General features: G+C 37.5%; 1 protein-coding gene across 4 annotated transcripts in view; it reads left to right on the top strand.

The window, feature by feature from the left end:
- LOC123550425 (nuclear pore complex protein Nup214-like) overlaps positions 1 to 15,135 on the top strand; it is a 60,879-nt gene that overhangs the window by 31,001 nt on the left and 14,743 nt on the right. For 3 of the 4 annotated variants that reach the window (XM_053524926.1, XM_053524925.1, XM_053524927.1), the window contains exons 21-29: positions 397 to 651; positions 3,683 to 3,805; positions 4,206 to 4,376; positions 5,041 to 5,205; positions 5,805 to 6,026; positions 9,240 to 9,326; positions 10,145 to 11,206; positions 12,137 to 12,229; positions 14,729 to 14,942. In XM_053524926.1, coding sequence (XP_053380901.1) covers positions 397 to 651; positions 3,683 to 3,805; positions 4,206 to 4,376; positions 5,041 to 5,205; positions 5,805 to 6,026; positions 9,240 to 9,326; positions 10,145 to 11,206; positions 12,137 to 12,229; positions 14,729 to 14,942 — 2,392 coding nt within the window. The remainder of the gene's footprint in view (positions 1 to 396; positions 652 to 3,682; positions 3,806 to 4,205; positions 4,377 to 5,040; positions 5,206 to 5,804; positions 6,027 to 9,239; positions 9,327 to 10,144; positions 11,207 to 12,136; positions 12,230 to 14,728; positions 14,943 to 15,135) is intronic. The other variant, XM_053524928.1, reaches the window with a different exon arrangement.

Genomic DNA, 15,135 nt, shown 5'->3' with positions numbered 1-15,135 from the left:
TACTTTTTTTCTAAAACTATATAACAAATTCTGTAAGTTGATGAAGTGTCAGCTGGTTAATCTGGAAGATTTTTGGATTAACCCTTACCATGTTGGACACGATTGATTCTGCCTTTGCGACCAGTGTACATCATGATCAGCCTGCACATCAGTGCAGTCTGATCATGATCTGCACTGTTCGCCATTAAGTCAGTAACTTTTTGGTGTGCACCCCTTTGAACAGTTAATGGTACTGTCCAAGTTGAAAGATGGACAAGTTCATTATAGAAATTTAGCAGGGTAAGGGTTAAAGCATCAGTCCAAATCAGTACATTGTAAGGTCAGTTTATCTTTGTTTTTCAACTGTGAAGAGGGTTTTTATTATTTTCTATTTAATGAGTAAATTTTTCATGTCAGGTGAGTTTGTTGGTATGTTCAGACGTACTACAGCTGCACCAAATACTGATGGACAAAGAGATAACCGTACGTCCTCTCCGCAGACAAACAGCAGACAGACAGTGACGTCTCAGAATGAGAGAAATACTCGGGATCAGGTGAAGGATAAAACGGAGAAGGATGGCAAGATGTCCAAGTTTTTCAATAAGATTATTGAAAAAGGTGCAGAGAAAATTGATCAACTTTTCCCACCGAAATCACAAGCTAAACTTACTGGTGAGTTATGAAGAGACCAGGGTTTTTGCTTTAAGTCATTTTGTTTAGTTCACTTGTCGCGGGACCATTTGATATGTTCTCCTGTTTCTGATGCTGCTGGTCTTGTAAGTAAATACTTATAAGATTATCCATTTGCTTCATTTGAGTTTAACCCTTACCCTGCTAAATTTCTATAATGAACTTGTCCATCTTTCAATTTGGACAGTACCATTAACTGTTAAATGGGGTGCTAACCAAAAAGAAACTGACTGAATGGCGAACAGTGCAGATCTTGATCAGACTGCATGGATGACAAAGACAGAATCAATCGTGTCCAGCATGATAATTTATTTATTACACCCCCACCAAACATGTTTGAGGGGGGTATATAGGAGTCAGTTTTGTCGCGTCCTGTTGCGTCCCGTCCCGTCCCGTCGCATCCCGAAATCTATTATCTCAGTTATTACCAAATGGATTTGATTCAAACTTAAAATACATGTTCCACCTTATCACCCACATCATGTGACACAAGGTGCATAACTCTTGACACCAAGTTTTCATGAATTATGTCCCCATTTACTTAGAATTTAAGGTTAATTTTGTTGTATTTTCACTATATCTCAGTTATTACTAAATGGATTTGATTCAAACTTAAAATAGATGTTCCACCTCATCACCCACATCATGTGACATAAGCTGCATAACTCTGACACCATTTTTTTTTATGAATTATGCCCCTTTTTACTTAGAATTTAAGGTTGATTTTGATGTATTTTCACTTTATCTCAGTTACTACTGAAAGGGTTTGATTCAAACTTAAAATAGATGTTCCACCTCATCACCCACATCATGTGACACAAGGTGCATAATTCTGACACCAAGTTTTCATGAATTATGTCCCCTTTTACTTAGAATTTAAGGTTAATTTTGTTGTATTTTCACTATATCTCAGTTATTTCTAAATGGATTTGATTCAAACTTAAAATAGTTGTTCCACCTCATCACCCAGATGATGTGACATAAGGTGCTTAACTCTGACATAAATATTTTATGAATTATGTCCCCTTTTACTTTAAATTTAAGGTTGATTTTGATGTATTTTCACTATATCTCAATTATTACAAAATGGATTTGATTCAAACTTAAAATAGATGTTCCACCTCATCACCCACATCATGTGACACAAGGTGCATAACTCTGACACCAATTTTTCATGAATTATGCCCCTTTTTACTTAGAATTTAAGGTTAATTTTGATGTATTTTCACTATATCTCAATTACTACTGAATGGATATGATTCAGACTTAAAATAGATGTTCCACCTCATCACCCACATCATGTGACACAAGGTGCATAACTCTGACACTATTTTTCTTGAATTGTGTCCCCTTTTACCTAGAATTTAAGGTTAATTTTGATGTATTTTCACTATATCTCATTCTGATTGGCTTAGAGCCAAAGGGAAGTAACCTTTTTTTAACCTTTGTACTGAGTTTTTTCCCCTTAAATTCCAGGAATTAGTCTATTTTTAGAAATCCTATTTTTAGATTTTCAATATTTTAGGTATTTTTCTTACTTTTTTATTATAAGTCCTATGTAAAAAGTAAAAACATTTTTCCGTGGTAACATGGGTCGGTAAGACACTTTTTTGTATTCACTTTTAGTGTATCTCTAATATTAGAGATTTAATATATTTACTTGTATTACTATACTAGTATTATACTAGTATTACTTATATGTGGAAGCCCAGGATGAAGTACTCCAAAGTATTTTTAAGATTCCTTATGGTTGCCATTCTTCTGTGACAAGACCGTATGGTGGGGGTATGAGTCACTCCTGTGACAGTTCTAGTTTATTTGGGTTTTACGGCGCACAACACAGTATAGGTTATATGGCGCCAAACAGGACTACAAATTTTGGTTTTCCTGCTCTTGGTGTTAACCTTGTACTTGCCTGTCCCAAATTTGGGTTTGGAACCTTACTAGATGTTGTGGACTTACTTGATTTGAGGAAGCTGGGTTACTGACAGTCCATGGCCTTAATTAGGTGCCCTTCTTTGCATGAAATAATGTCAGAAGTAGCACCTGGTCTTCCTGCACCATCAAAAGCTGGAAAGTCACCATATTACCTAAAGTTATGTTGGTGTGATTTTACAACTCAGCAAAAAGTTATATTTGAATGACATGAAAAACTGGCATTTGGAAGATTGGTGCTTCAACCCAGGCTCCATTTGTGCCTGACATATTTTCAAGTGGTCTTTTATTTACAATTGAAGCAGGAAAATGGCCATCTTGACCTTGTCTATCAAATTAAGTGTGACTTGAAACATGCTATGAAATTTATTGATTTCTTTAGCAAAGTATTTGTGCTTTATGCCTAAATGAAAACTTTATGGGATCTTGAATTTGTGGATTTCATATTTTCAAGATAAAATAAATGGTATTAGCAGCTGTGAAATCTGTTAAAATTATTATGTCTCCCACACCACTGTGGTGGGAGACATATTGATTTACTCCTGTCTGTATGTCTGTCTGTCTGTCACAAATCTTGTCCATGCTCTAAGTAGAACATTTCTCATCCGATCTTCACCAAACTTGAACAAAATGTGTTTGCCAATAAGTCCTCGACCAAGTTCGATAACTAGCCAAATTGTCCCAGGCACTTCGGAATTATGGCCCTTGAATTACTGCAACTTGCTCTGCCAATATCTATACTATTAGTCATTGGTGCATGGTTGATGCCAGTATCTGCACTCTAAGTTAATGGTGCATGGTTGATGCCAGTATCGGCACTCTAAGTTATTGGTGCATGGTTGATGCCAGTATATGCACTCTAAGTTATTGGTGCATGGTTGATGCCAGTATCTGCACTCTAAGTCATTGGTGCATGGTTGATGCCAGTATCTGCACTCTAAGTTATTGGTGCATGGTTGACTCAGATACATAACTATTCAGATGATTAGGCGGTTGTGGGAGACGTGCACTTTTCTCAAAAGCATCACTAGTTTCTCCATGAATATGTTATGATTCCACAGTTTTGTTTTATGTTCAGTGACTTCCAACCAAGGACTTGGTGCGAAAGTTAAAGAACCTACACAACAAGTTCCACAAAATGCCACCATCCCAAAGACAATTCAGACCATGTTTCCGGGCACACAGGATGGACAAAGTCACTGTAAGATATCTGTCTATGTTTATGGCTGTTTTCCTGTGTAAAATCAACCTCTGAATTATATTTTTATGTTATGTTTAAGATACTTGTTATCTTTTCCTGCACCTGGTAAGTTCAGTAGGGAGTGCTCAGGACACCTAATGTAAAACATTTTGAAGGTGAGCCCTGGGCTCAGGAAATATAGATAGCATTAAATCCCCATCAAACTGGATAAATTGAAACATGTTTTAAACAGAGAGATGTTTAATGTGTTTATTATATAAATTATTCAACATTTCTAGGCTATTATATTGAAATACAAGAATAGTCTTTGTACATGTGTGACAGTGCATGTATTTCCTTTTCATATGAATTATTTCAACTGTATAGGATCTTTATTGCTATCAATGATTTTACTTTGTAGTGACAAGGGTGAAGGAGATCAATGGTATAAAGTTTGAAGATATAACACCAAGCGGTTCAGAGAACGATGTGGGTGACACAGAGGAAGACGATGAATATGACGAAGATTCCAGCGAGAGTAACGATCAGGGATTTGGTTTAGAGTACAGTCTGACATCTACAGCTGTGTCCGGTAAGTATGTCGAGGGTTCCAGGGAGAGTAACTATCAGGATTTTACTGCTACAAACTTCCATTTTTTAGGCACATTGAAACAGCTCTGACTAAATGGCCTGTCACTGGTTTTAACTTTTGTAACTATTACATCTTGTTTAAAAGAAGATACAATAAGCAGCAGCTGCACAAACATAAAAATAGTAGGGGACTCCGTGGCCGAGTGGTTAAGGTCACTGACTTCAAATCACTTGCCCCTCGCCAATGTGGGTTTGAGCCTCCCTCAGGGCGTTGAATACTTCATGTGAGGAAGCAATCCAGCTGGGTTACAGAAGATCGGTGGTTCTACCTAGGTGCCCGCTCATAAAGAAATAATGCACGGAGGGGCACCTGGGGTATTCCTCCACTGTCAAAGCTGGAAAGTTGCCATATGACTTATAATTGTGTCGATGTGACGTTAAACCCAACAAAAAACGTAAAAATAATGCATTGAGATGAAATTGTACATGATAGGAGTGTGATATATCTCAATTTTTAGGGTTTTAATCTATATCAGTTTATTTTATAATGATTTAATGATGTTGATAACGATAATGATTTAGGATGGTTTCTTTAGCGAACCATTTATGCTCATTTTGTTTACTTATTCAGTAACATTTCTTAAATGTATCAAATTATCATATAGGTGATACAATAACTTCAACACCCATCACAATTAAGGGCACCTCCAAGCCTTTTACACAGGACAGTTCTAGATTACCCGCTACAATGACAACCAGTACACCAGTCGGCAGAAAGTTGTTCGGCACTGAGGACACTAAACCAGCTGCAGGCTTTAACTTCGGAGCAGGTATTTGTAACTTCTTTTCTCAAAGATAGATAGAACGATATATGATGTGATATGATATGATATGATATGATATGATACGATACGATACGATACGATACGATACGATATGATACGATACGATGGATAGATAGAACAGGACAGGCAGGCAGGCATTGCTAAAAATAGAATGAATGTAAGTATATAAGTTTCAGTTGAGAAAAAAAAACAAATTAAACCATGACATGCTTCCAATACTAAGGTTAACACAAAAAAGTGCCAGTGCTTATTTCCACTGAGGTCCTTATAGTATGGATGGCATGACATAAAGAGGCAAACTTAAAAGACACTGAAATAAAACATCACAATTAATTTGCATATCACAGGTGAACTTTGAAATGTAATTATCACAGCTAATTGAATGCAAATTGTAGAGACAAAAATCTAGTGGACAAATTTGACAAACAAAAAATATCACAGAATGCATTAGGTATATTAACATGAACTTGAATTTGTTGATTTCTGTAACTTTTAACGAAAATGGTTGATTGAAAATGAAGTTTTGTTAGAAGTTCACCTGACTTTGATTAGAGTTCTACTTTCCTTGTCCTTTGAACTCACAGCATCTGCATCGGTAGAAGCTAAAACAAAATCAGAATCCAAGCCTTTCAACTTTGCTACGACTGCAACTGCAGCAACAACATTTGGCAGCCAATCAGAAAGTAGCAAGCCACAGACTGGTTTCAACTTTGCAGTTACTGGGACACCCACTTTCGGTAGTAAGGCAGAGACACAGTCAGCCACAAGTAAAGTAGACCAGACGTTACCAAAAAGCTCAGCTGAAGGTGAATATGTTTATTATTCTGAGCAATTATTTTAAATGTTTTAAGTTAGGATGCTTATAAGTACTGCAAAAGGAGGAGACCGCTGTATGTTTTGCTAGTTATACCCTTTTTAGCTCACCTGTCACAAAGTGACAAGGTGAGCTTTTGTGATCGTGCGGTGTCCATCGTCCGTCCGTAAACTTTTGCTTGTGACCACTCTAGAGGTCACATTTTTCATGGGATCTTTATGAAAGTTGGTCAGAATGTTCATCTTGATGATATCTAGGTCAAGTTCGAAACTGGGTCACGTGCCGTCAAAAACTAGGTCAGTAGGTCTAAAAATAGAAAAACCTTGTGACCTCTCTAGAGGCCATATATTTCACAAGATCTTCATGAAAATTGGTCAGACTGTTCACCTTGATGATATCTAGGTCAAGTTCGAAACTGGGTCACGTGCCTTCAAAAACTAGGTCAGTAGGTCTAAAAATAAGAAAACCTTGTGACCTCTCTAGAGGCCATATATTTCACAAGATCTTCATGAAAATTGGTCAGAACGTTCACCTTGATGATATCTAGGTCAAGTTCGAAACTAGGTCACATGCCTTCAAAAACTAGGTCAGTAGGTCAAATAATAGAAAAACCTTGTGACCTTTCTAAAGGCCGTATTTTTCATGGGATCTGTATGAAAGTTGGTCTGAATGTTCATCTTGATGATATCTAGGTCAAATTCGAAACAGGGTCACGTGCAGTCAAAAACTAGGTCAGTAGGTCTAAAAATAGAAAAACCTTGTGACCTCTCTAGAGGCCATATATTTCATGAGACCTTCATGAAAATTGGTCAGAATGTTCACCTTAATGATATCTAGATCAAGTTTGAAAGTGGGTCACGTGCCATCAAAAACTAGGTCAGTAGGTCAAATAATAGAAAAACCTTGTGACCTCTCTAGAGGCCATATTTTTCATGGGATCTGTATGAAAGTTGGTCTGAATGTTCATCTTGATGATATCTAGGTCAAGTTCAAAAGTGGGTCACGTGCCCTCAAAATCAGGTCAGTAGGTCAAATAATAGAAAAACCTTGTGACCTCTCTAAAGGCCATATTTTTCATGGGATCTGTATGAAAATTGGTCTGAATGTTCATCTTGATGATATCTAGGTCAAGTTCGAAACAGGGTCATGTGCGGTCAAAAACTAGGTCAGTAGGTCTAAAAATAGAAAAACCTTTTGACCTCTCTAGATGCCATACTTGTGAATGGATCTCCATAAAAATTGGTCAGAATGTTCACCTTGATGATATCTAGGTCAAGTTTGAAACTTGGTCACGTGCCCTTAAAAACTAGGTCAGTAGGTCAAATAATAAAAAAACCTTGTGACCTCTCTAGTGGCCATACTTTTCATGGGATCTGTATGAAAGTTGGTCTGAATGTTCCTCTAGATGATATCTAGGTCAAGTTTGAAACTGGGTCCATTGCGGTCAAAAACTAGGTCAGTAGGTCTAAAATTATTAAAATCTTTTGACCTCTCTAGAGGCCATATTTTTCAATGGATCTTCATGAAAATTGATCTGAATGTTCACATTGGTGATATCTAGGCCAGTTTCAAAACTGGGTCACATGCGGTCAAAAACTAGGCCAGTAGGTATAAAAATAGAAAAACCTTGTGACCTCTCTAGAGGCCATATTTTTCATGAGATCTTCATGAAAATTAGTGAGAATGTTCACCTTGGTTATATCTAGGTAAAGTTCAAGATAGGGTCACGTACCTTCCAATACTAGGTCAATAGGTCAAATAATAGAAAAACCTTGTGACCTCTCTAAAGACCATATTTTTCAATGGATCTTCATGAAAATTGGTCAGAATTTTTATCTTGATAATATCAAGTTCAAAACTGGGTCACATGAGCTCAGAAACTAGGTCACTATGTCAAATAATAGAAAAAATGACGTCATACTCAAAACTGGGTCATGTGGGAAGAGGTGAGCGATTCAGGACCATCATGGTCCTCTTGTTTCTGTGATCTCTCCAAGAAATGAATTATAACTGAATGATGAATGCTGTAGAAGTTACTAAATGTGCAAAAACACATGCCTCTGAAGGCTCCATGCCCAGGTGGTTAAGTTATTAACTTCAAATCACTTGCCTTTTCACCACTTTGAATTTGAGCCTCCTCATATTATGAAATCCTGTGAAGTAGTACAGCTGACTTGTGAAAAGTTGAAATGTTTGCCTAGCTGCCTGCAGGTGCTGTAAATAATGTCTTGAGGCACCCATGGTGTCTTCCAGCTTGGAAATGTCTTCCTGTATATCAGGGACTTTTAATGTATAGTTATTAGGATACAGAAATACACTCTTGATTTTGATTTTTAAAGTAACAGTATTTGCCAAGATCTAAAATTTTGTTTATACAGCTTTTATGAAGTCTGAATTGTGCAAGGTAAGCCTGTCTGTTGCAACATCATAACTTGTTATTGTCATTGTTTAAAGGCATAAGCTAGAATTCCTGTATATGAGATGGGTGAAATTTTTCCCAATAATAGAATTTCTTCAAACTTTGGATATTGAAGGACAATCATCTAAGAAACAAAAATATGCAATAAAAATCATAGGTCACTGGTATTGAAAAAGAGTTTTATCCTGTCACTTGCAGTATTTTCGACCCGATATCAGGGTGCCGTATATCTTTCTTGATATACCGTCAGTTGATCATGTGACCAGTGATATACGGTCAGTTGATCATGTGACCTTATGATCGATATTGTTGTCATAAGAAATTTTGCAACGAAACCATCATCATTGTGTTGGAAATGTCCGAACTAAGAAAATGAGTGGTCAAATAATGAGTTTTTATTCAAAAACGAAGAAGTTATTGCGATTTTGCCGGTAATCATGTCATTATATAAGTGACGTCTTTACGAATATGACGTCATTAAAGCGGTTGTTGCACACTTAATTTTGTAAAATAAATTGCCAAATATCGGAATATGAAGTGATAACAAGATAAATAGAATAATAGGTTAGTGCCTAAGATGGAGAAAGTTTATCTGGCTCGGCTCCGGACGTTATCAGGTTCGCCTTCGGCTCACCCGATAACCTCCTCCACCTCGCCAGATAAACTTTCTCATCTACGGCACCTACCTATTATTCTCTATATCTGTCTTTGAAAATGGCATTTTTGGCCTTTAATTGAAATACTGCACTAACTTATTGTAAAGCTGTAAGTCACTATGTTTTTCAGGCAAACCTGCACCAGGTCAGATTACTGGGTTGTTTGGTAAACCTAAACCAACAGCTACAGAAGCTGTAACATCAGAGACCAAGCCAGGTCTGTATCAGTGTAATTTCCTTACCTTCATTCCATTTTATGTGGGAAAGGTGCAAATAAAAGAATAGAGAATCGCCATCTACCTTACATATGAGCTTGGAATTTTATGGCTTCTTTTACATGATGCCCCTTAGTAGTTACTTAGTCAATCTATAAGAGGGCATAAAATGGTTCTGAGGTTGAAGTAGAAGTCTGCATTAACAATATTTTTATTGTAGAAGAACTGAGGGTCTCATTGTAGCATTATTCAGCTTCTATGATAATAGGGATGACAGTGGTATATTAGACTCATAAGATCCTATTAGTGAGAAACTTGACTTTTTTTTGCTACATGCATTTATTATAATATGGTTTAAAACAAAACAAAAATGGCATAAATGTACTAAATTGTATACTAGAAAGTATGATCTGCCGGAAAACATTTTTATAGTTGATTAATGTAACATCATTTGATTTCATGTGCAGGTAATTTCTTGATTTTGACCAAAATGACTATTGCATGCTGACATGAATTCATTTTGTGGATTTTAACCCTTATCACACTGGACATGATTGATTCTGCCTTTGCGAACAGGGTAGATCATGATCAGCCTGCACAGAGTTCGTTATGAGTAAATTCAGGTGGTAAGGCCTTAATTTCAAGGTGAATAAAGATGGAATTTAAAAAGATTGTTGCTTGTTTGCTTGTTTTGGATTTAATTTTGTTGATTCAAACAAGCATGAAATCCAGGAATATTAGTCTCTCATGAATATGTAATGATTTAACAGGATTGCAGGAAAGGGAAATATTTCAGCATTTGTTATGTTGGTTTTTGTAGAAACTACTGTAACATCCGCAAAACCAGCAGTGCCCTTTGGTCAGCCCACAACCTTGACTACAAGTTCTGGTCTTTTTGGTCAAAATAAAACCACATCAGCCCCTACTCCAGCATTTGGACAGCCTACAGCCGTTACAGCTTCACAGGGACTATTTGGACAACCCAAAGATACGGGATCATCTGTGATTGGACAGCCCTCAGATGCAGTGACATCTACAAGTGATTTAGGGGAGACCACTCCACAAGCAGACTCGTCTCTTGGTACAGCTTCTGGCGGACTTTTTGGTCAACCTGCATCCGTAAGTAAACCTCCAGAAGGTTTATTTGGCCAGTCAACAACATTAGGGGCAGGGTTGTTCGGACAGTCAGTTTCATCTTCGGCTGGTTCCACTAATCTGTTTGGACAAGGAAGTACTACAGCTACAGCCACTTCAGATGATCAGTCTTCCTCTGTTACAACAACAACAACTTCCTCTGGAATTTTTGGACAAAAAACTGACTCGGCAACTACAGAAGGGGCATCAGGGCAGACATCAGCAAGTGCAGCTAGCACTGGATTATTTGGTAAACCAGCAGGAACGACAGCTGTCAGTGCATTTGGCCATACTTCAACAAGTTCTGAAGGTCAGACTGCTTCAAGTTCAGGTTTATTTGGCAAGACTGCGACCACTTCTGGGACCAGTCTATTTGGCCAGACTGCAACCACTTCTGGGACCAGTCTATTTGGCCAGACTGCTACCACTTCTGGGACTGGTCTGTTTGGTCAGTCAGCAACAACTTCTGGAAGCAGCCTGTTTGGTCAGACAACAACAACATCTGGAGGCAGTCTATTTGGCAAGTCAACAACAACTTCTGGAAGCAGTCCATTTGGCCAGCCTGCCACCACCAGTTCTGTCAGCAGTTCTTTTGGTCAAGCAGCTACAACAAGTGCTGGGACAGGTTTGTTTGGTCAGACGTCCAGTACTACAACTGCTTCAACAGGATTATTTGGCCAAGCAACAACTACAGCAAGTAGTGGAGGTCTGTTTGGTCAGACCCCATCTTCTGGATCAAGTTCATCAGGTTTGTAAACTTTTATCACAATATAATAGGATTATTATAACAGTACCTTGAGCTTCAATGTTGTATTTGGTTCAAATGGATTTTGCCAGGTCTTGATTCCAAGAGGTGCTTGCACAGGGTGTTATCTGGCCTGGTAAAATCCATGAATGCCAAATGCATCATTGCAGATCAAGATACTGTTTTAATGACATATACATATTTCTAGTGTTATATTGGCCAAAATTGACTACAATTTTAGATAAGACTGAAAAACTCATTTGAAACAGTGAACTATTTTACACATAGATCATTGAGATGTCATTTCCTCATTTCTGATAGAATAGTTTTTGATGGACAAATCTTTCTGTAGCAAACATCACTGAGAAGACAAAAGTGTGTTTCTTATTCCTGCAAGGTTAATATACTAATACTTGTATCTAACAAGAAAGGATGTGTCATTGTAGAGAGGTGTTTGCTCTTCGGGAGTTGTCATTTGAAAGAGCTAGTACTGTATATGTTATGTCTGACCTGTGAATGATACCTGACTTTTAAAACTCTGTGTGCTTTACGTCATTATATCATTACATTTTAGTTGAGAGTGAAATATTTTGTGATAAGTAACTTGTCCCTGGTTGTCACATATACATCACATAAATTCATGTACAAAAAATATTCAGTACTTGTGCCTTTTCACTGTCTCCTAAGAATGAATTCCTTTTCACTGATAAGATAAATTTTCATTAGAATACGATCACATTCATTATAGTTCAAAATTTTGATCATACATTTTGCATGAGTACACCTTAAAAAAAAGGAGTCATGAGTATTACCAGTGACAAGATTTAAACATAGTAATGTGGTTATGCCAGGTGAAGTCTGAAGTGTCACTGCTGTGTTTGATGCTATGTCAGTCATCATTCCACTGCAGTTAATAATGTTTTGATATTGTAGGTGGTTTGTTTGGACAGCAAGGAGGATCACTGTTTGGTCAGACATCTACAAGTGGAACAGGAGGTCTGTTTTCCGGCCAGACTGCAACATCTAGTAAATATACCATGTCTATATTGCAGTATATATAGTTTATTTTCTGAGCTCAAAGCCTTGGGCTGAAATTTCTTGCGTTTTTTAAAAAACCTTTTTTTTTATTGTGTGTATTTTCTATCAGCTTCTACAAATATCTCTGATAAATGGCAGAGATATGGATGTTAAAACAACACTTTTATAGGTATTTAATTTGATATGATAAAAAAATGTGCGAATTCAATTTATAAGTTCTTAATAATACCATTTTCCAACAGAATTTTAGTTCCATACTGCGATCATACATGTTTCTGCACTGCATGCCAGTACTAGTGTATTTTCCAGACGCTGGTGTCCAGTTTCATCACGTGAATTAAAATATAACTATATGAATGTCCATTTACCTAGCCCAGGAATTTGAAATCCCAACCACAACATTATTAGCTCCCCTGTCACAAAGTGACAAGGTGAGCTTTTGTGATCGCGCGGCGTCCGTGCGTAAACTTTTCCTTGTGACATCTCTAGAGGTCACAGTTTTCATGGGATCTTTATGAAAAATAGTCAGAATGTTCATCTTGGTAAATTCTAGGTCAAGTTCGAAACTGGGTTACGTGCCGTCAAAAACTAGGTCAGTAGGTCTAAAAATAGAAAAACCTTGTAACCTCTCTAGAGGCCATATATTTCACAAGATCTTCATGAAAATTGGTCAGAACGTTCACCTTGATGATATCTAGGCCAAGTTCAAAACTGGGTCACGTGCCTTCAAAAACTAGGTCAGTAGATCAAATAATAGAAAAACCTTGTGACCTCTCTAAAGGCCATATTTTTCATTGGATCTGTATGAAAGATGATCTGAATGTTCATCCTGATGACATCTAGATAAAGTTCGAAACTGGGTCACGTGCGGTCAAAAACTAGGTCAGTAGGTCTAAAAATAGAAAAACCTTGTGACCTCTAGAGGCCATATATTTCATGAGATCTTCATGAAAATTGGTCAGAATGTTCACCTTAATGATATCTAGGTCAAGTTCGAAAGTGGGTTGCGTGCCATCAAAAACTAGGTCAATAGGTCAAATAATAGAAAAACCTTGTGACCTCTCTAGAGGCCATATTTTTCATGGGATCTGTATGAAAGTTGGTCTGAACGTTCATCTTGATGATATCTAGGTCAAGTTCGAAAGTGGGTCACGTGCCATCAAAAACTAGGTCAGTAGGTCGAATAATAGAAAAACCTTGTGACCTCTCTAAAGGCCATATTTTTCATGGGATCATTATGAAAGTTGGTCTGAATGTTCATCTTGATGATATCTAGGTCAAGTTCGAAAGTGGGTCATGTGCGGTCAAAAACTAGGGCAGTAGGTCTAAAAATAGAAGAACCTTGTGACCTCTCTAGAGGCCATACTTGTGAATGGATCTCCATAAAAATTGGTCAGAATGTTCATCTTGATGATATCTAGGTCAAGTTCGAAAGTGGGTCACGTGCCATCAAAAAGTAGGTCAGTAGGTCAAATAATGAAAAAACGTTGTGACCTCTCTAGAGGCCATATTTTTTATGGGATCTGTATGAAAGTTGGTCTGAATGTTTATCTTGGTGATATATAGGTCAAGTTTGAAACTGGGTCAACTGCAATCAAAAACTAGGTCAGTAGGTCTTGAAATAGAAAAAACTTGTGACCTCTCTAGAGGCCATACCCTTGAATGGATCTTCATGAAAATTGGTCAGAATGTTCACCTTGATGATATCTAGGCCAAATTTGAAACTGGGTCACGTGCCTTAAAAAACTAGGTCAGTAGGTCAAATAATAAAAAAACTTTGTGACCTCTCTAGAGGCCATACTTTTCATGGGATCTGTATGAAAGTTGGTCTGAGTGTTCATCTTGATGATATCTAGATCAAGTTTGAAACTGGGTCAGCTTCGGTCAAAAACTAGGTCAGTAGGTCTAAAATTAGAAAAACCTTTTGACCTCTCTAGAGGTCATATTTTTCAATGGATCTTCATGAAAATTGATCTGAATGTTCACCTTGGTGATATCTAGGTCAGTTTCGAAGCTGAGTCACATGCGGTCAAAAACAAGGCCAGTAGGTATAAGAATAGAAAAACCTTGTGACCTCTCTAGAGGCCATATTTTTCATGAGATCTTCATGAAAATTGGTCAGAATGTTCACCTTGATGATATCTAGGTAAAAGTTCAAAACAGGGTCACGTACCTTCGAAAACTAGGTCAATAGGTCAAATAATAGAAAAACCTTGTGACCTCTCTAGAGACCATATTTTTCAATGGATCTTCATGAAAATTGGTCAGACTTTTTATCTTGATAATATCTAGGTCAAGTTCAAAAACTGGGTCACATGAGATCAAAAACTAGGTCACTATATCAAATAATAGAAAAAACGATGTCATACTCAAAACTGGGTCATGTGGGAAGAGGTGAGCGATTCAGGACCATCATGGTCCTCTTGTATGACTTGTAGTTTGCTTGGATGCATTATTGCTGTTGAACTTTGATGTATTTCATTTTAGGTGGAGGTGTGTTCGGCCAGTCCACAACATCTACATCAGGTGGGTTATTTGGTCAGTCCACTACTTCAGGGGGTGGTGGGTTGTTTGGCTCTGCTGGTGGGTCAGGATTTGGGACAGCCACATCAGGGCCTGGGTTTGGATTTGGACAGACGGCTACATCAGGGTTTGGCCAACCAGCATTCGGCCAGACATCTGGGTTTGGACAGTCATCTAGGTAAGATATTTATTGTTACTCTTGCCTGTAATAAACTTGTTATACCATCTTGCCATTCGTATCCATCAGAGGTGTGACATTTCCTGAAATGCAACTATAACTGATTTCAGTTAGTCGGGGTTTTTTTCTGTGAATAAAAACATCTCTACTTGCCAGTTAGAAAATGCCAGTGATCTAACAGGAATTAATCAGA

This window comes from Mercenaria mercenaria, chromosome 15, assembly GCF_021730395.1.
Source record: "Mercenaria mercenaria strain notata chromosome 15, MADL_Memer_1, whole genome shotgun sequence".
Lineage (NCBI taxonomy): Eukaryota > Metazoa > Mollusca > Bivalvia > Venerida > Veneridae > Mercenaria > Mercenaria mercenaria.
This window is presented reverse-complemented; position numbering and strand designations above follow the sequence as displayed.